General features: G+C 46.0%; 1 protein-coding gene across 1 annotated transcript in view; it reads right to left on the bottom strand.

Annotated features, from left to right (window-relative positions):
* The window catches only part of VPS53 (VPS53 subunit of GARP complex), a 59193-nt gene that overhangs the window by 12418 nt on the left and 25208 nt on the right, over positions 1–21567 (bottom strand). The window contains exons 9-17 of the mRNA XM_065852952.2: positions 21076–21219; positions 19833–19975; positions 19082–19223; positions 17559–17660; positions 14829–14923; positions 10357–10599; positions 8783–8930; positions 7821–7903; positions 4264–4342 (exon numbers count right to left, since the gene is read on the bottom strand). Of these exons, the coding sequence (XP_065709024.1) occupies positions 4264–4342; positions 7821–7903; positions 8783–8930; positions 10357–10599; positions 14829–14923; positions 17559–17660; positions 19082–19223; positions 19833–19975; positions 21076–21219 (1179 nt within the window). The remainder of the gene's footprint in view (positions 1–4263; positions 4343–7820; positions 7904–8782; positions 8931–10356; positions 10600–14828; positions 14924–17558; positions 17661–19081; positions 19224–19832; positions 19976–21075; positions 21220–21567) is intronic.

Genomic DNA, 21567 nt, shown 5'->3' with positions numbered 1-21567 from the left:
TGTAGCTCACACTGAAAACAGTACAAGCTGGGGTGCCAACTTCAGCTCAGCCCAAATGCATGTAAAAAAAACCCCAAAAAACCCAACAAAACAAGAAGAGTTACTCAACCTCCCATTTTGCTTTCATTTACCGTCAGCAGAAACGCAACCGAATAGCCCCTGTGAGCCAGATGTGCGACTGTCTTGAATTTCTCTGAGCCTGATTTGCAGAATATGGGGAGTACATGGGATAAGACACATGAAGAAAAGCTCAAGAGGTAACTGGGTAAGGCCTGGCCAAGTGCCTGTGTATATACCAGCGGCTGAGGAGCAACAGGAGCATCCTGAGAAGTGCTTGAGCTCTGCTATTGTTCACAGGCCGCGCGCTCTGCAATGTGCTCCCACAAGCTGTTTGGAGATGCTGTTCCTCGTGCTGGAGATGAAACAGGAAGCAAATGGATGTGAAATTGGGACAGGAGATGGGGCACATGCAGGAGATGAGCTTTTCATCTCAAAGGGGTGTTTTTCCTCAAACTTGTCTTCTCAAGTTCTGGATTTTGCATGTAAGGTTTTAATTTAATGACGGTTACCTTGTCCCCTGCAACGCAGCTGATTCGATTCCACCCAAACAACGCGCAGCATAAGTGACTTAACGGGCAAGAAAAGCCAAATTCTCTGCAAAACCGCAGTGTCTGAGAGAGTGCCCATGTGTCCTACCAAAGCTGTCCTCATTTAAACCAACCCAACCAACCCCCAGCTGCTCATCTTGCAATACCCGGCTGGCTGGAAGGGCCAGCGCTCTCACCTCCTGCTCTACAGCTTTCATTCCATTTTACTTTCGTACAGAAGACTGCTCAAGAGAAAACTGCTTTTCTGCTGCTCGTGGTACCTGTTGCATTGGAAGAAAACACTTTGTGCCTGTCTCCCCGATGGACTCACACACTCCCAGGGCTGGCGCTTCTCGACAGAGCGCGATCCTCAACAAACAGACCATCCCCATACGGGAGGAACGGCCAGAAAGTGGGAAGGAACTGCCGAGATGAGTTATTGCAACAACAATAAAACAGTAGCTTTTTCATTTTGTTGGTATTCGTTCCAAAAGTAATACTTTACAACCAAACCTTTAAAGCATGAACAGCAAAAATAGCCCTTTGTGTGTGCATGTGGGTGTGTTTCACCCAAGGAAAAAGAAGGAGACCAGTAGCTGCAATGAAAGACGTAGTACACATACTGAAAAGCCATCAAAAGAAACACGAGCCCAACTCTTCTGGTAAAGCTTTGCTCCTGTCATTTTAAATTTATTCCTCTTTTTCCCTCGTCCTATGTTTTTCTTGGGATATCCACACAGACTACATACACACGCTGAAAAGGAGCCCAAAGCAGGAGCAGCGAAGCCCCGCGCTCAGGGTGCCCCGGCACAGCCAAAAGGCACCCGCACCCCGCGAGGACGTGGGGGACACGGCAGGACCAGAGCTGGTTTTCACAACAGAAACACAGGATTGTCAAGATTTTAGGGTGTTCTCTTAAAAGGGAGAGGAGGAGAGAAACCCTGAGCAGGACTGGGGAGGTTTGCACATCGCAAGGGCTGCGTTACCTTCTGGGCACGGCGGGGGCTCAAGGGTGCCCGGCTGTGGGTCCCCATGTCCCCACGTGTCTCTGTGTCCCCAGAGAGCTGGGAGGGGGGTGGCCAAGCCAAAAAAGGAACCAGCAGGTCCCTTCTCCGCGTCCAGCACTGATATGGGTCTCCAGCAACAGGAGCTGCTTCGTGATTTAACGGAGGATTAATTGATCTCTGAGTCTCCCCATGCCCAGTCTTATCCCATTGCCGGGGTCGTCACTGGTTCCAGACTGGGCACGGGGAGCATCCGAAACCAGCATCTCCTCCCTCGACCTCGTGTGCTCGGGCAGGAGGTGGGAGGGAAGGGGAACCAGCGGTGCTGCCGCCTCTGAAACCACCACCCTTGTTTTCCGACACGAGTTCTGGTTTGCGCCATCGCCCACCGCACCTTGTGCGATGGTTAAAACGCCCTCATGCTGACTGTTAATTAGCAGCTGGCAGCTCTGATTGCTCTGCTCTCGGGGCTCTTCTTGTATGTACTGGAGTGATTATTAGAGCTCCGTCTTCAAGCGCTCGCTGTTGTCCACTGAGTTGTGAGGAAATTGCAGCTGTGCCAGAATGTTTTAGCAAAATATAAAAAGCCAGCAAGTGATCGACATGAGTCACTAAAATGTCCCCCAGCCCCACTTACAAGCACAGTTTTGCATATAAATCGATGCTTAATTCAGCAGTAAATCAAACCTTACCCAGCGCAATCCATAAACTTAATTGGGACGAAAACATCCCATGTAGATGAGCGGTTCCCTCATCCCAGCAATTAAAAATAAAGCACATCAAGCAATTTAAGTGCCCGCTACAGATCAGCACAACACATTCACAGCGCTTTGTTATCCAGAATATGACAACAGGAGTTCAGGGCCAATTCCTCTCCCACCCCACATCCCAGCTCCCCATCTACAGCTTTGTCTCAGCATTCTACACCTGCTGTAGAGTTTGAGGAAAGATTACTGCCTACAAATTGGGTAATATGGGGCCTTCTTGTCATTTTCCATTTCTTCCAGAACACACAAGGTAAAGAATCGGGGAAACTGAGCACCATTCCCAGCTGAAAGCAATTTCCATGATGCCATTTTCTGTGTTAAATCTCTCAAAGTGGCCTGCAGCCAAAGTGGATTTAGAGCTTTAAGTATTTCTTAATTTACCTCTGTATTTACTGAACATTTTTGCAAGGGGAAAAAAGCTCCAGAATCCAAAGGACTGGGAATGTTCAATCTTGGAGGACACTAGAATGAAGTAAATGAAAAGCAGCTAAACAAAGGAAGAGCCCTAATGGAGCAGGGACGTGCCTTCCCAGTACAGGAAAATTGGAATGGATCTGCCACACAGTCTTTTCGCCTTTCATACAGCCTGAAATTTTACAATTCCAAATACTAACTCTGCTTTTAAGTAATTATATGCGTTTCCTATTCAACTGTGAGAATAACCCAGCCTTGAAGGAAAAGGAGGAGGAGGGTGAAGGAAAAAAACCTTGCACCAAACCCAGGTCTAGTAAAAATCACATAGAAGCAACTCTGTCTGATGCAAATAGAGGAATGTGTGCACGAGTGACAAGTATTTATTTAGCTAATTTCATAACACTTAACTTGTTTATATATCATCAGCCCCATCACATGTGCTGCATTTTACCAGTGCTCCAAAGACAAAAATAAATGGCCTACCAGCTGCTGCTTTCTCAAGGTTGTGGTTTACTTGGGTATAAACAGTCAGAGCGAAGTGATTCAACTACTGCTGCGCCGCGTAGGTTGAGATCTGAGGGACCGACACAGCACACGCACCACCTGAAGCGCCGAGCCCTTCCTAACCCTGTTATTTTACTGGGGAAAAAGAAATCCTCTTTTCCTTTGGAACACGTACAAGCTTTATTACCAGCTGCATTCCACTTCCAATATTAGCTGGGGGTGGCGGGGCTGGTTACAGCTGGAATACATCATAGAGCAGAAAGCTATTAAAATTCATGGCAGCGAGACAGTGTGTTGATCCTACAAAAATGGAGCTCTCTGTTTAATATTTCTAATTAAAAAGAAAAAAAGTTCAATCCACTTTTGTTGTCTTCACCTCTGCCTGAAGCAGTCTGGGTTTTCACAATACTTTGGCAAGAAAACCCCGCTCTGCATTTCAAATGTATAGAAGCCAGCAGTGTAACTGCAACAAAATCCTTAAGCACTAATCACATGGGCCTCTCTAGGAACGGCTCCATATGTCCCTGAGAGGATCACAGAAGCAACGGGGCTCAATCTCAGTTCCATACTCCCCTTTGAGTACCTCCATTTAACAGCCACAAACAAGCAGGCTAGTCAAATCAAAAAGAACACAAAGCGGATAGCAAACCAGAAGGTGCATTTGAGATTTCACACTAACAAAAGTTTTCCCAATTTTAAAGGCTCTCAGTAGCATTAGGAGAGGAAAGAGAAAGTCTTATGTACTTACAGAAAGTATTTAATTGTCTGTGTGTTTTGCTGCGCTGCAAAAGACCAAAAGCTCTAATCTGAATAATAAGAGGTTTTGGAGTGAAGGATATATATATAAATACAGCAATTGCTGCTCTAAAAAGCAAGAAATCAATATATGGCTTAGTCTCAAGGCAGCATGAAAGGACAGGTCAATAGTGAAATCAAGCGATCAACGCAAACAAGAGTCCCCGTTCCCGAAGCAAATCCATCCCCTACCTTGCTCATGGCGGTCAGGGCAGGGTCGCAGGCTGCGTCCAGGTCCTGCACTAACAGCTGGATGCTGTTGGAGATCACACTGCAAAAGAAAATCAACGTCAAGCAGGAGTTTGAGACGAGTGCTCAGCAGCACAGCGCCAGAACCGGCGGGTCTGACTGTGAGAGCAGGGAAATCACCTCCAAGCTGACAGTAGCGTTGGGCTGTGATCACACACCGATAAAACTCGTACGGAATAGAACCCGGGAAGCTCTGCACGCTGTTTGTTCATCAGGGAGCTGCACAACCAGCTTTAGTGTGGACACGACATTTTTATAGTTGACCTTTCTCTGCGCTGACACATCGAAGGAGCTGGAGATCAAGGGTGTCAGATGGGGTAACCCCCCCACCCACGCACCAGAAAGAGGAAAACCCCCCGAGTACTGAGCCCAGAGCGGGACTTGGCTTCAAATTTAATCCAGTCTGCATAAAACTAACATTTTATCATCTCTCCACTTACGAAAACTTGCAAAGAGGATTTTACAAAGTACATCTGTGTGAGTTCTGAACGTGCCTCCCGTTTGAGCAGAGCAGGCAGATGTCTTATTTACACTATGTCTAGGACTGCCGCCATCCATCGCTGGGGTTTCGCAGAGACATACACCAGGCTAAAGGCCAAATTAGGCAAACACATTTCCCTCCCTCCTCCTGTTTTAAACAGCTTGATATTGCTTAGAGACGTATTTGATGCCACTATATTACAACGTGCACAAAGGTGCAACTGATCCTAAACCAACAGGCCACACTCAGGGGCATGTAACCCAGCACCCACATTACAGACAACTTCTGCTAGAAGCAATAAGTGACCGTTTCACTAAGTACAGTTTAAAAACCAGTGTAAACTTTAAATCTGCCACACATGCCTGTTTACAACTTCAGGATTAGATAGGTAAGAACTGGATTTTCCCTTTACTCTTCTCATGATGGAAGCACAGATGGGAATCACAGACCTGTAAGAAATGTGACCAGCGCTTCCTCAAATCATCTTTCCTCCCCCTCGTTTTCTTTGTGCAGTTCTGGGTACAACTCTGGAATTCACTATTTCAAATATTTTTAAGCATCCTCATTGAGATACGGTATAAGCGCTGCCGGGGTCTGGGTGGTGTTCTTCACAAGCCGCAGAAGTTGGCTGCTCCCCTTCCTAGAGCACACAAAGACTGGCACAGGATGCCAAGCAAAGCCTGTTCCTTCAGAGCAATAATTTGTTCGTAAAGGCAAACTCATCCAAAATCAGTTGGAAAAATTAATAGGGAGATGAAGTGACCACTGGCTCCAAGTTACATGATCTGAAACGTGCACTGGGATAGAAAAAAGCCTGTGATTGTTTCTGCTGGTGCTTCTGCTGGGCGCTACGGGATTTACTCCCTTGGGGGATTCCACCAGCTCGAGCGATGCCAAGGGAGCCGGAGTGAAACCACCGTCCCCTGGGCACAGCTGAGTGCTGCACAGCTGGCAGCCACTCGGAGGAAAGAGCTGTGGTTCAGCACCAAAATGAAACACAACCCTCGCAGGGGAAAGCAAGCGATTTCATCACCAGTCTCCGCACGTCAGGAGTCTGTCCCAAGCTGCGTCACCAACTACGGGCTCTCGTCTAAAAGCCACAAAACTACAAATAGGGAGAGAAACCTGTTTGTCTGTGTTTTCAAATAAATACCTGCTGTAGATGGGTAACGGTGCAGCAAGAAGCGTGTTGCAAACGCAAAGCACCGTGACATGCAGGAGGGTTTGGATCCTGGTGCTGCTAGAAGCCACTTTGAGCCTTCGCCTCGGGCAGCACAGAACAGGAATTCAGTGGCTGTTAATGAATCCCCACGCAATCCCTGACAGACACACAGAAGCCGATGGATTGGGAAGCAGTAGTAAAGTTGTAGTATAGTAAGTTCTTACTATAGTAAACTCAACACTTCAGACCTTCAGGGGGTCTCTGAACGCTGCCCATAATCTCACTACAGATCAATAGGGCGAGGGGGGTGGGAACCGTGGATTTCTGGATTTACACAGCAAATCTTTCCACCTGTTGAGCTCCAAGAAGAGCTCATTATCTTTTCCACATTTCCCAAAGAAAATGCTTCATCACCCCAAGGGTAAAACCCCCCCAGGGCTGATCCCTTTATATACATTGGGGTGGCTCTGCACATCCTTTCTGCGAAGGAAGCAGCACTTTCCAGGCTTCAGCAGCAACGTTTTATCACTTTCTTTATGACCTTGGTTAACAAGACATCAAATCCCAGAAGAAACAACTTGTTTGATGTTGAATGAGCAAACGCCAGAGAGGTTTATAGCTCTGACTTACACTGACAGAAGGCTGGACAAAGCACTATCCTGGAACAGACTGAAAGTCAATTAAAAAGCCTTTGTTACAAGATACATCAGGCCTGTCAGTTTAACTTTAAAGCTGTCCAAAAAGGCAGACGTGAACTATACATTTAAACAATTCCCAAAACGTGTCATATTGGCCTCCTATGATCGACCACCTCGTGAGACGGGCACTGTGCAAACAGAGCAGCGGCACAGGGGAGGTGGCTCCTGCCAGAGACGCCACAAGAAAACACAGAACTTACCCTTGACTTGGGAAAAACCCATCATATGGCGTATTTTATTTCTAGTCCCCAGCTACCTTGCTTGCTTTGGCTTAGTGGACATGGCAACCCCAGGTTTTGGTCAAGGATTCGCTCTTAAACAGCTCTGAGAAATATCTAAAGGAAGGGAGTCTCTGCAGCCTGGAACGGAGCCCGAGACCACGTGAAAAACCTGGATGGGGATTCAGCGGGATCCTGCCCACTGGAGCAAGAGAGGAGGAACAGCGGGAAGGAAGTCTCTAAAAGGTCTTTCTGCTGCCTGGGCTGACTCTCAGTTTCAGGGAGAAGGAGAGCTGGTGATAGGGACTATTTTCCCAGCTTTGCCAAGGTTTTAGTTTGTCTGATGTGAAGCAAAACTATTATTTTTTTCCTCTCAAAGAATATTCAATCTGTTTGTCAGTGGTGGAGAGGAGAGGATGTTAGAGGGGAGTATTTTTAGCATCGTTACGTGAAAAGTTATTTTAATGAGTCATAATCTTCTCTCAATTATAATCCCCAAATATAAGATTGGATCGGTCTTTTATGTCATCTGAAATGGGGTTTGATCATACTGACAAGGCTGCTGATTAACAGTAGGAAGTTAAAGCAGGAAGGAATGTACCGAAATAGCTTCCTTTCTTGAAATGTAACAGCCACCTCCCTGAGCTGCCAAGATGCAAATGATGTTTCAAATGGAAACTCACTATTTCCTTTCCCCTTTCCAGTGCTCTCGCTCCTTTGGCGAGGACGATGGGGAACAACTACATCTGAAGTCTGTCCTGCTGCTCTGGGACTGGCCAGAGTGCGACCATTCCTTCACCAGGGAAACGCTTGCGCCTAAGGCTTCGTGTCTGGGTGGGTCCTACCACACCGGGATCTTGGGCTTGTATTACTCCAGCACCATCTGGCTGACAAACTGGGATGTTTGAGATATTCTGGGAGGATGCACCTGCTGAACGTACATGCTGAACGTGTCCATCTCTCCCGTCAGGTTGATTCTCTCCACTAGACTTGCGTCCACTTTTTCTTTGAGTTTCTCTTCCAGCTGTTAAGAAACAAAACAAGCAACAGAAAGGTCAGATTTCTTATTTGAAATTACGATTTTTGAAAAATTATGTCCTGGAAAAGTCAGCTTCTTAAAACCTAATCTAAGCCCAGACTATATCCCAAACTCCGGCAGTGAATGGTGGATGTCTCTCCTTGTTGGACACCCCAAACGGATCTGCCAGGATGGGCTACGGCGGCACCGCGTCCTCAGAGGAGTCACCTCCAAGGTCATCTGTGTAACTCTAGTCTGACATGCTAATGTCCCAGCTTAACACCGTGGCACCTGTCCTGCTAATAAAGATGTTTTCCAACACCCTGTCTGTGCCCAAACTGCAGAGGAGGAGGATTGCCAGTTCTCGTGGTGGAGAGGCCTTGGTACGGCCAAACATCGCAGCTCATCTACTAACCCACCGCATTTTGAAAGCACCTGGATGGAAGAAGCATTGCGGCTGCAAACCATATCAGCATCAATATCGCCTCTCTTCACTTTGCCCCAATATTTCATGCAAGCATTTTCCCAAACCTATTTTGAATTACTGGTTTTCTTCTTTTTATAAAAAAGGGATCACGAACTGCGAGAAGAGTCTTTAAAAACAATTGGTCCCCAATCCAAAACAAATTACATAACAAGTACAAAAGGATTGAATCCAAAACTTACGTTGCAAAGCAGGATTACAAGCAAATTACTTTTCTCGGGTAGAAAGAGCAAAAATCAATACTTTTCTTTCTTTGAAATATAGGTTTAATAATGCAGAGCTCAATAATCAACGGGATGCTACGTGCAGCAGACACCACCAGGGATATTTTAGTATTTCTGACTCCCCCAGCACCTTGTGATAGAGGAGGGTGCTGCTGGGTGCCCCCCAGGGGTGCTCACCTGCTGGGTGGTGGCCAAACAGTACTCAGCGGTGCTGAGGATGCTGCAGATGAGGCAGAGCTCTTCTAAAGTAAACTTGGCCACTTCGGAGCCTTCCTTTTCTTTCAGCAAACTAGTGATGGTGAGCCCGCCGCTGCTGCTGGTCGTCCTGGAAAAAGAAACAGAAAATAGACAAAACCCATAAGGCTTGAGGGGTGCAGAATTACCGCAAGGTTTCAACGCCATAAAAAGCCCTGATGACCACAAAGTCCAACGCGCTGTGCAACACAGGTCAGCGCCGCTCTACATCAAACCACAGCTGCTATATTTGTCGAGGAATACCTTTTAGAAAGACAAACAGAACTTTGTGTCAAGTCTTCAGGCAAAGGACAACTCCATCATTCACAACACGGTGGATCAGGATGCGAGTGGAACAGCTTGCCCCGGTTACCTTCACCTTCATCGCCGGTTACTCAAAACCAATTAAAGATTACAGAAAAATCTCAGTAGCTATCAGGCACATTGTCATATTTATCTTCTCCGTCCTAAACAGATGTCAACATGCATTTGAAACTTTGGTAACCTGTTTTAAAAACTGATGATATCGACACAGTAAATTAGAAAAGATACGGCTTCTTTCCACCATCTTCAAGTGATTAATGGCTGCGTATCAACAAAGAAGGACTCAGAACAGTTTAGAGTCAGGAAATTCCCTACCTCTCAACTCTATAATCCAAATCCATTAAAAAAAATAGGACAGTGATATTTATCTTGGACAGCAAAAATGGAGCACACAAAAAAATGTGTACAAAGAATGCAACTGAGGTCTGATGGAGAACGCACATTAAATTTATCTTTCCACTTGTCTGGATAGAACCCTTTCCCCTTCCATCTGTAAAAGATTTTACTGGTCTCAGAAATTCATTCTGCTGCTCCCAGGTTTACCAGGGAAACAAACTGGAGACGGTAAATAGCATATAAAATATCTGTAGCTAAGGTTGGCAATATCTCAGGGAGCTCCTTTAGCCCGCAAACTTACCCATATCGGTGTAAACCCGTAACGATTTCCTTTACTTGCACTGGATTTACATCTACGTATTTTATTCATACATATGGAAGAAGTTACAGAGCAGAGGGAGTTACAAGAAGCACTTTAGCATCACGCAAATAAACCACCTTGATTGTAAATTATGATACGTATAATGCTGAGCTAAGACAGCACGACTTTGTTGCTCGAGTGGCAGGGCAAGTGCAATTCTGAAAGCCAGACCTCTCTGAAGAGACGTGGGCTGGTGTTTCAAAAGGAACCTCAAGAAACTGCAAATCTGACTGCTAATCAAAGCGAAATATGAAGCTATTTGCCAGGGACCATGAGAAGAAAAACAATACCGTGACTGTCCATTCGGTCTCTCCCTGTTTCTCAGTGCAATGATTTGAACTTTTGAGGAAATAGTGAAGTAAATGCAGTCATGTTGCTTTGACACTGAAACACAAGAGTCCACCAGGAGGTATTTATTCATTATTTCTACAAAGCATCCGCTCCTCCCTGGGGTGTCTCGCCAGACGGCTGAGACCGTTTGGGAAGGGAAACTCACTTGGGCAGGTTTCCAGAGAGAATTTTCCAGGCGTATTCCCGAAGGTACTTCTGGAAGATGGTGGTGAGGGCGATCATGGGCTCGCCGGTGCTGAGCTGGGAGCACTGCACCATGCACTTCTTGTAGTACACAAAGAGGTCGGCGCAGCTGGGCAGGACGGCGCCTCCTTCGTCCACGTTGGGCTTGGGGGGACCCTGAGCCTTGAAATCAGCCACAAACCTGTCGATCAGCTCGCCGAGATTCCTGATGTAGGGGAACAACAGAAAGATATTTTAGTATGTTAGAGGAGGAAATGGGGGGAAGAGAGAGAATAACGCTTCAAACCAGATGCTTGTGACACACCATCAAATGCATTTAGGTTTTAGCAGCTGGGTTTTCCAGCCCTTTCTTATCTCCACCCTCTCAGCACAAAGCTCACGCAATAATGCAATGGGACCGATGAGCAACGACCTTTTGTACTCCAGAGTTTTAGTGGCAGCTTCAATCTGTTCTCCAGTCGCACATAAAAGCTCACAAACCTGCCAGGGCTGGGTTCAGCACATTTGATGCAAGTGCATAAAGCGTACGCTCGAGTTTCATTCCTGGCACCGGCAAATGTAACAGTCGGGCTTCCCAAATCACCGGCCTCCGGCGCAGAGCCCGGGGAATACGGCTTTTCAAGGGATGTGTTCAGAATGGTGTCTGCAATTGGCCATTTCTTGGTCCCATTTGGATACCACCTGGTTTTGCAGAACCTCACACATCCTTTAAAGAGGTTTTATTTAGCGTGAGCGCAAAGCGCGCTTCCGACTCAAACTCCTTTTAAAAGCACAAAAAGCCCTCCTGTTGTCTCAAGTGATTCATTATAACCTGGTCCTCACTCAAATATTTTGAGTTTTAAGCAACAATAAACTCCACTCCACCATTTCATCATGACAAAAAGGCTTTTTAGCATGGCAGAGGGCCAGAACCATCACCACAGGACCAGAGAAGCCTCCTGATCCTGGGGTGTTCCTCTGCTCCTACTCCCCCAGAGACAGCACATCCGTGTCAGGAACCAAGAGCAGCCCTCCCGACATCGGAGCTCAGCACAGACGAACTAAATTACAGCAATAAACCTCCTCCCCCAGACACACTAATGCACACAAACTTCCACAAGGAAGTCTTTTGAGGAATATAAAGACATTTCAGATGACAGGATGGCAACTCTGCTGACCAAAAGGAGTCAAGAAGTTCCTGGATTTTATACTCCTGTTTAACACCAGTCTCGGCTCCACTTGCCCCTTTCTTTCTTTTAGTCTTGTGGAACAAAAAACCACTGATTCCAGCTCGACACAAGTAGAAAAGGTGACCTGGCTCTTCCCTGACAGATTGCTGCAAAGGGACCAGCTCCTACCCTGGATGATCCGCTGCGCCAAACTCACCTACAGACATGTGCTTGCAATATCAGGGCTTTAAATCATGAAGCTTAACCTTAAGCCTTGGCTTAAGCTAGGCTCAAAGGCTATTGCAAAGATAAGTAGCCCCTTTTTTCATGCTTATTGCTTGCTGCTGTGAGCACTTTACATAGCTCCGATTCCACAGATACACACAGTTCCTCGGCTTTGTTACAAGAACTGTAAAAACATCAGGCTGCTCAACCGACGTGATAAATCTCTACCCTGGCACGAGCAATTGAAGGCTGAACCGAAGCACTGATCGTGTTCGGCCACAGAGAAGGAAAATGTCCCTCTGGAGCTGCAGGACCCCAGCAGCCGCTGCTGCCGGGGGCTCCACGTGCTGCACGTCCCATCGGCTTCTCCAGCAAAGCGGCCGCAGCTCGGTCCTCATCAAAAGCCCCACCAAATCAACCAGTTGCATTTCCACCTCTGCGCTGCTCCATCTGAGAAAAAGTGGAGCTTTTGTAGCATTCACCAGCCGCTTTTCCTTTTGTTGCATTCTCTCAGTCTCAAGACGCGGCGAGGAATGTCAGCGGGTTTTGTGTCTTTATGCTTATCCACATGTTCTCCTCTTCTTCGAGGCAAAGTGAAATGTATCTACGTTTTCCCGGATGAACAAAATGAAATGTATCTACATTTTCCTGGTTCCCCAAGGTCTTGTTGACTGGGATGCGGGAGCAAACGCAGCTGTCCAGAATAGCTGGGGGAACAGTGCTGTGTTCTGATCCCAACCTGGACAAACGGCCTGTCAAAGGATTGCTCTTCCGATACAAGCAAAAATTCAGGATATTGTGTGCTAACGGAACTAATATATTATTAATGAACACCTCAGTCGATGTCAATCACTTACACATCAGTCTCAGTTGGCCCAAATACAACACGAATTCTTACAACCGGTGCGTGGTACAACGGAAGCACAAAGAATTTGGCAGGAGATGAAGCACGGAGAAGGTGGGAGAGCTACAGAAAATGGACATTTTCTCTACATAGGCTCTGCAAAAAAGCTCACAGCAGATTCTCTGGTAACGCAGATGTGGTATTTCCTAACAGTAGTGTATTTATTGGGAGCAAGAACTCTCCAAATATAACCACGAGAAAATATGAAATCATATAAAGGGAATGTTACTCTGCGTCTTAAGTCCTTTAATTCCTATATTCCTCTTGCTTTTTGCTTTCACTCAACCTACTCAGTGTTTTTCCTGCATCTCTGGCAACGAGAGGAACCAGGCAACTCCTGAGCAGCACAAGAGAAGAACACGGTGCTCGCTAAGTCAGGCTGTGAACAGTCGGTATCCGGTGGGTACGGGAAGGACAACAGCACTGAGACACCTGGTAGGACAGTTTCCAGGGGCACAAAGAGCCCGTTTTCCAAACCATCCGAATGCACATGTGCATTTTCTCAGGTTTAAGCACAGCTCTGCGTCCTCCCAGGGCTGCAAATCCGGCTCCAACACATCACAAAGAGCTCAAGACACCGATCCCAAAGGGGCAGAAATGAAACCTGCTTCGCTGCTCAGAAATCTGCTATTTACACCGCAGCTAAGGGCAGACAGCAGCGTCTTCAAAGTGTTTCTTTCAGGTGTCTCCTCTTGAATCGCTGCAGATTTTGGCAATGTGCTTCTTTAAATGGGTATGGAAACAATTTTTCAGGAGAAAAGGTCTGGGCTGCTTTCTGCCACAGACCTGAGGCAATGACGAACAAAACCGTCACACTATTCAGAGCCCAAATATACAATTAATTACCTAAGCAACTCCTCACTTTCAGACATCAGCAACAGATTCCCCAAAAGTTCAATCAAAGGAGGAAGAAGACAGAAAATAATGAAGGAGCGCAATTTTCGGTAGGCAGGGTCAGCATGGGGAATACTATGGCAGTTTCTCTTTGAACTCCTTGCAGCCCGTGGCTATAAAGCTAATATAAAACATCTCAAGATTGGAAAAGAAAAGGACAAAAAGAAATCAACAGAAAGGGCCAGGAGAACAGTGGGGTAGAATTATGGAAATGGTGAATAAAACAGCCCCCAGTGAGAAGGGAAGAAATATTCATACAAGTTAGTGCTCAGAGAAAATATCTGTTCCCTTTGTTAAACTGCAGAGCGGAACCTAAACCCAGCACGACAGACCTTGTGCAAGGTTTAATTTTATTGTTTCTTTTCTTTTTAAGCATAAAATGTTGATGCGACATAGGAAACCATTTTCAAGATGGAAAAATCAGGGCAGTATGAGCCTCGAGTTGTTCACTCTCTCATGTGTAAGTCCTTGGAAAATAGAAGGGCATAGACAGACGAGTTACATGCAACCGGCTCCTCTTTCTCCTTCCCAGCCACTAACCTGCACTAAAAGACCATAGTAAACCTTTTTCAACTATGCCCTTTCCCCACTGGCTCTGCAGTTGTTATTTAAACCATGGTATGAATCGAGGTGCACAAGAAAAACAAGGTGATAGCTCTCAAAACTTCTCAGAGCTCTAAGCTGAAAGCTGCTTTCATTCCAGTTATTTTGCCGCAAGTCAAAGAGGAAGATGAAGAAGGGTTCTGTGGATTAAAGCCCAATCTGTGAGCGATGATAATGTTATCGTACCGCCAGCTCATCTACAGCAGCTTTCATCTAAGGATCTCAAATAACTTATTTCTACAAAGCAAATCTTCAAACTCCTCTGCCACGAAGCCACATGTGTATTTTACAGAAGAAGCAAACCTGCTATTTGTGGAAGACATGAGACGAAAGAAAAGCATTTGTCTGCAGTGGGAATTGCAGAGGGAACAGAAGCAATTTCAGAAGCACTAAAGCCTCTTCCGCAGAACAGCAACGGGCACCGCTCCTGCCGGCCTTCGCAATTACAGACAACCCGACACCCACAGCGCTCCGGACGCTCATTTCTGCCCAAGAAAAGGCCCCACTTGTTCTTTCTCGAACCACAAAAACTGCTCCTGCTGAGATCAGAAAACACACTTGCAATAAATTAATTTTCTGCAGCTTGAGTACAGACTTCAGCTCAATCCAATTGCAATGCACACTCAAAAACAAACCCAAAAGAGCGTGCTGGTTACTCACTTGTCCTGGGACTCGATATACACATAAAGGTGAGGCTCAAAGCACTTGGAAACAATGCCATGGAAAGGATTGTCAGGGACCTTTGGCTTCTTTGGCTGTAAGGAAACATTCAGAGTGTTGGTTTAAGACCTAGGAGAAATATTAACGTAACAGCCCAGAAGGATCTAAATCTTTAGAAACACCACAACACATAAATCTACTATCAAATCATTGACAGTATGTAATGGACAGTATACACAGCCCCAGCGTGTCCAAGTCTCCCCTTGCTCTTACGGAGCTGTTATTGTTCCAAGGAAATATCTTTTCACTTGTAAAATATTCTTATCATTAAAGAGAAGCCTGCTGCATGATAACAGATTTCAGTAGAAGAATCTTAATGCAGTTGGTAAATAAAACTTTGCCATACCCTTTGAACACTAACAGGACTCCACTAGCCACCTCTGAAATGAAATGCAGCAGTCATTTGGAAGCAGCACTGAAAAAATCCCTACATTTTAGAACATTAATAACTCAAAGTTCCAGATTTCATCTGGACGAATTTTATTTAGATAAACAGAACACAATTACCGGAGGAACTGGAATTATACAGGCAACATTACAGGACTGCTTTCACTGTGAAACAAGTTTCTGAGGATGCAGAGACTTCTATTTTAAAATCACATTTAGAGCATTAAGCACATACGCCATTGGGGAGTCATCCGGTTTACTCTCATTTTACTTTAGTGCTGCACTCTACACAGTGGCCAAACACATCACACTGAAGCTACCGGGACTACTCGCATGCTTAAATTTGTGCACGTTTAAGTATCAGGTTGGGCAGTGCCTTTAAGCTCATTTTCACCCCACAGCTTGATTTTGTTTTCACTGATAGACAATTTTTCTTGTTGCTTCCCGGCATGCCGGCGATTTTTCACTGCAAAGCCTGCGAAGAGGGCTGCGGTGATCGGCAATGGAATTCCTGCCTCTCCGCAAAAAGCCAGGAGCAGCTCCCAGCCAACGAGGAGATGAATTTTTCCAGCTGTTTTTTAGAATAAGAAAAGCAAAACAAGAGAACCTAAAGGACACGCTCTCCTAAGTGACAGAGGAGGTGGCGCAAAGTCACTTGCGAAAATAGCGCAGAATGACAAGGGAAGCGCAAGCCAAAAACGAGCAAGTGGTTTTATGGATGGCAGACCACCTCTATGAGGCTGCCTTCATTAACCTTCTCACAACAGCACGGCTGGAGAATGTGTGTTTTTACAGCTTTGGGACAGAGCCACTGCCCGGTGCCCCAGCCCCTCTGCTCACCGGAGCCAGGAGGAAAACAATAGGTGGGAATTACAGAAACCTGCTGGTCGCCAAGTCCCCAGGATGGCAAAGGTTGCAGATTCATGATGTTTACGATTTACCAGGCTGGAACAGCCAGCTCCTACTGCAGGACTGGTTTTCTGGGTGTCTTTGCACCGCGCTGCTCCCAGCATGTCTGGTGGAGAGAATACTAAATCTTTTAACAGTAGCAGCGAAGCTGTATTTTTGAGTGTGCGATCCTGTCCAAAAGCTGCAGATGTTTAAGCTATTTCCTCCTCGAGTTTGATGGAAATAATAAAAGGTTACTGTTGTCACAGTAAGGAGGTCTGCAGCTGGCCCAGTTTCCTTTCATTACTATCCAAAGTAAACAGATTAAAATGAACTGTTAGGATCACTAAAAGAGGTTCTTTTTTAACATGGATCCCCCTTCCCCCAACTCTTGTGCTCCCTCTTACACTCCCAAGTGTCTCAAATTCTCAGGACTAGTGTCTCGGAAGAACTTTACCACTCGAAACTCTTCATCTTCAACCTTTCCCATCCAGGAGAAGGGAGCTGCCCTGCTTGTGTGCTAATCTGGAGGGGATGTGCTGCACCCAGCTGTGCTGGTGAGCACCTACCACCCCAAAAACACAGACAGGAGTGGGTCCTGGGGCCCTGGTCACCCATCAGGTACCACCCGTAAGTGGCCCATTGACAGGGCTATGAACTCCCCAAACAAAGAGGTACCTGCCCTGAGCAACGCACAACTGAGCACTTAGAAAACGTCTGTCTGGTGAGTAAAAACTACGGGCCTTACAGGCTTTGATACTGGTGCCAATTAAAACAATTGCTTTTGCTATTCAGTCCTTTAATGTTTGCAGAGGGCTTTGGAAAGCAGAGCTTTTACAAGCAGTGAGATGTTGCCTGCTTTGCAGAGGTACTGGATTGAAAAACGCTATAGAGATAAAAAATCCCAGAAGTAATATATTAGGAGCGAAAATCTGAAACTGACACTTGAAAGTTCAATGAGTTGCCTGGTGATTCCAGACTTTGTTTGTTTGGCTGACAAAGCAAAATACAAATCGCAACTCCTTGCAGTGGGAGCTTCTCCTGGGGTCTGAAAACCCAACTACGCTAGTTCATCTTTCTTTGACAGAAATCCTATAGTTACTTTTGAGCTGTTGCTGCACGGGTTAGAACAGGATCCAACTCACTCTCACGTGGCACGGTTGTCTCCACATTATTAACTGAAATAAAGATTGCTTTGGTTTCAGGGAAGTGAGCCAGAGCAAACCATGGTCGTACTGGGAGCCTGTACGCTGCACAAAGGACCAAAACTGCGCTAAATTAATTGCTGCGAAAAACAAACCTTTCAAATCAATGAGATGGGAAAAGCTTAGGCACCACCAGAGATTTTGACACAGAGACGGCCCCCCTGACAACTGGAGAACTTCAAAGACTTACTTTGTCTGTATCACTTTTCTCAATCACAATTTCATCTGTCTCTGTCCCAGTTTCATCCTCTAGAAATGGGTTGGTGGAGGGAGGTGGCACTTCTGGTTTCTTCTGTTAAAAAAAAGAGGAATCTCCTCAGAGAATGGTCCGTTTTGACCCCTCTAACACACAGTTTTGCTTTACTAAGCCCTTCAAGCATGGAGGTGACTGCAGAGGCTGCGCCTCTCCAAAAAGACCAGAGCACATTACCGCGGGGTCTGGCTCCCTCTCCATCGCTCCACCAGCACCCTTCACCTTCAGCACCCTCTTGCAGCCTCCTCTTCTTGCACACACAATCACCCACCCCGCCTGAACCGTCCCTGGAAAGTGCGTTCTGACCAGTGCTGGATTTCCACTCTCTCAAACCACACATGCCAAAGCAAGTGGTCTCTGCCAAGAGGACCCGCGACAGCAGATCCCAAAACTGCTATTGCGGTGAATCCTGCATCACTGCTTGTCCTCGCTGTGCACTCCCCAGACAGCTATTTATAATTATGGCCTTCATTTTGTATACAAAACAGGTCAGATGGTGACATCCAGACTGTCATAGCCTCTAGGCAGCTCACAAAGAGGGACAAAGAGGATTTTCTTTCATTTCAAGCCACGCGTTCCACTTTTGTTATTCTCAGTGATAACAATTTCTGTACCTACTTTCTCCAAAGGGATAACAACCCAGCGAAGCCAATTTAATTAAAGCTGCAAATTTCGTATGAAATTTGTCAAAAAAATAAAGCCATATCCTTGAGAGATCTAAATTCAGTCAGAAGGAAAACCTTACAGGACTCCTCTTTTTAATTAGCAGCACCTACTGATCCGCAGTAAATTGCAAACAGCTTCAGCAGGATTGCCTGGTAGGCTGAATTAGCACATCCAAGAAGGCTTGAAGACACCAGCTGGACAGAGAAGCCAACCTCAAACCAGTGGCTTCTGAGCCACACGTGGACTCTGTGCTCCCAGGACACTTGGCTGGCAGAGCTTTTGGCTGAGACTGCAGGCAGAAAAAGCCCAGAGATACTCACTGAGCTGTTTCTCTTGGCTCTGCCTTTACGATCTACCAAATGAGACACTGAAAAGTAGAAGCTACCAATGCCCCTGAAAATAAGACTAACCCAGCAGACAGTGTGGGATTGAGAGCTGGTACCGTGTGGTGAACGTGTGGTAACTGGAAATGAAGAGAAGAAGGGACTTTTAGTTCTAATGTGTCATCGACACGCAGAGAACAAACATTATAATGCAGTCACCATGCCATATTACTTGGTGGTTCTCCATAGCAAACAGCACAGTGCCCAGGAGAATCAAAAAAGCATATAAACAGTGTAGTTTTTTGAGCTTTATGCCATCTTCTTTACCACACTCTGCAAGATCAAGAGTCACCTTCCCAACTACAACCCACTGAGCCTGGTCTAACCTGCCACTTCCCATTGCCACAGCCACGTGTGAGAGGGAGCTTTTTCCACCCGAAGCAGCTGTGGACTCTTTAGAAATCCCCTTACCGCTGTCCCATCGGCGAGGGTGCAACCTGAGAAGCGTTTTGCTAGAAGTCCTTCAAAGTTGGTTGTCCTCTGAATTGCAAACAAAAGCAATTTCACCTCAATCTCCTTTGCTCTTGTGCGCATTATCTTAGCCAGCTCTGTCCTGAAAGAGAGAGGGTGAAAACAGGAAAAAAAGAGATGTGGTTTTCGATAAATAGAAAGGTCTGAAACCTAACTTTGTAGTTTAGTCTATTCCCTAGCGACATTTTCACCACAAAATTCAAGCTAATTCCTAAGATGCTCTCTGGCATAAAACTGCTTTATGGATCACACTCTGAACAAAACCACAGATGTTTATAGCTTTGTGGGTAACAGGACCCCATCTCCTGACACCCAGTGCACCCCGCAGCACCAAAGCTCGGGAAGCGCAGTGTCCCTGTTGGGGTCCCAGAACAAAGGCGATGGTGCTACTGCGACGCAGCTGGTGAGCAAAGAGCTTGGGGAGAGGCGGTCACAGCGCGGTCAGCTCACGCTACTTCACTTGGCTTCTAATACAACTGATTTTTACCTTTGTTACGCTGAAAACTGATTTCCACATCACCTCACTCTCTCAACAAACAGCACTTGCTGTTGTAGTGACACTTCATAGGGTCCTCACTCTCCACTCGCTTTTAACCACAGACAACTCTACACAGATACTTGTCTATGGACAAATGGATATCCGATCAATCAGGCGGCAGACGAGCCAACCTGCTGTGTTTAAGGCGCTCACCTGGTGACGTGGCAGAACTCCACGGCGATGCGCTCCGTCATGCACCACTCCTGCGGGAACATGCGCCCGTACTTCTCCTCGTAGTCCACCAGCTGACGCTTGATCCAAGCGTAGCGCCTGTCGATCTTATCCAGCCACGCCACCTGAAAGAAGACGGAGAACAGCATCCTTAGCAACGGCAGCTGCTCACATCCAGCCTGGCTGCTTAACGGCGCTGCCGCAGCTCCGCGGAGCGGCTTGGGCGATCGATCAAAGCCGGCTTGACCACTATTAATAATACTTTGAATGCTAACAGTCGTTCTTCAAAGCGCTTAAACACATGCCAGACTGCAAACATCATCTTGTGCCAATTAAGAGAGCAAGTCCTGTTGATAATGAGGATAGCACGACTCCTAAATCATGGGGGTACTATTGAAAACTCAGTAATAATTTATTTCTTCCCACCCTCCTTGTTTCGCAGACAGAGAAATCAAAGTTAACAGTGGGATGGGAACGCAGGAATTCCTGGATTCTCACGTTCAGCTGTTTTTCACACTCTGGGGACTGTGGACTCACAAACTTCTACAAGAATTGATACTACCTGAGCAGGATGTGATTATTTCCCCCCTAATATTAGTGTTTTCTCATCATTAAGGAGAAAGATCAAACCAAAAATCTTTGATGGAAAATGCTATTTAAAATGAAGCATTTTAGCCTTTTTCTCCTCTCTGTCACAAAATGTCAAAATTTCAAAATCGTTTTGAACCAAAGTGGGTTTTGTTTGGTTATTGGGGATTTTTTTTCCCCAAGTCCAAGATGATTACAGTAAATTTTAAAAGAGCTGTTAGCATCAAGACAGGAAGTTTAAAAATTAACTACAAAGATTAACCCACTTCCTCGAAATCCTTCCCCGCCTTCTTATGCATTTTGGGTATTTTTGTTTGTTTGATGGGAGGTGGTGTTGTTTTTAAACGTTTTGGGGTTTGCAATTTTCAGAGTCTGATTTTTTAACCCTTTCCAGGGTAAACAATATATATCTCCCTTGAATGTATATATTTATGATAGGAGGAGAAAACACTTGCAGAGCTGGGGAGGAAATCACCCTGGCAGAGGGGACGTTGCCTCCCAGCTCCTCAGGCCACGTCACAGCCGAGAGCCACCAGCTCAGAACTCTTCACCACAGCAACCCGGGGAAACGGGAACTTTGTGAACACCAACGGAGCAAAAGGCAACATCCAAATGTCGCTTGCCAAGCTTCCCTTACATCTTGGTTTTCCTGGAAAAGGACCAGGTACTCCGAGAGGTGTTGTTTAATAAATTTCTTGATGATTTCCTGTTTGATTCTGGGATCCAGGACGTTGGCGACCAGACACGCATCACGCAGGACATTGCTGGGTCCACCAGGCCTCTGTCGAAATAAACAGGAACAAATGATTTAAGGTTAAATAGCTGAACCGGTGATTGTAAATTGTACTGCATCCAGGTTCTCTTGTTTTTATCCTTTCCCATCGCTCTTTTTCGATGCTTCTGCTGTTACCCTTTATTATCAATTCTTTATGCTCTGTTGGATGAAAACTGAGCAGCCTCCATTCCACTGGCTGTAAAACTGTTCTGGAGCTCAAGAGCCAGGAAGCTCCTCACTGCAGAAGGGCAGCTGCTCCGTCTACAGAAAGAACTGCTGCCCCATCACTTCTTACAAAGCTTTTCATCAGTGCACATATTCTGAAGAACAGTTAAAAGAAGCAGCTGACAAGTG

This window comes from Patagioenas fasciata, chromosome 19 (assembly GCF_037038585.1).
Source record: "Patagioenas fasciata isolate bPatFas1 chromosome 19, bPatFas1.hap1, whole genome shotgun sequence".
NCBI classification, from domain to species: domain Eukaryota; kingdom Metazoa; phylum Chordata; class Aves; order Columbiformes; family Columbidae; genus Patagioenas; species Patagioenas fasciata.
This window is presented reverse-complemented; position numbering and strand designations above follow the sequence as displayed.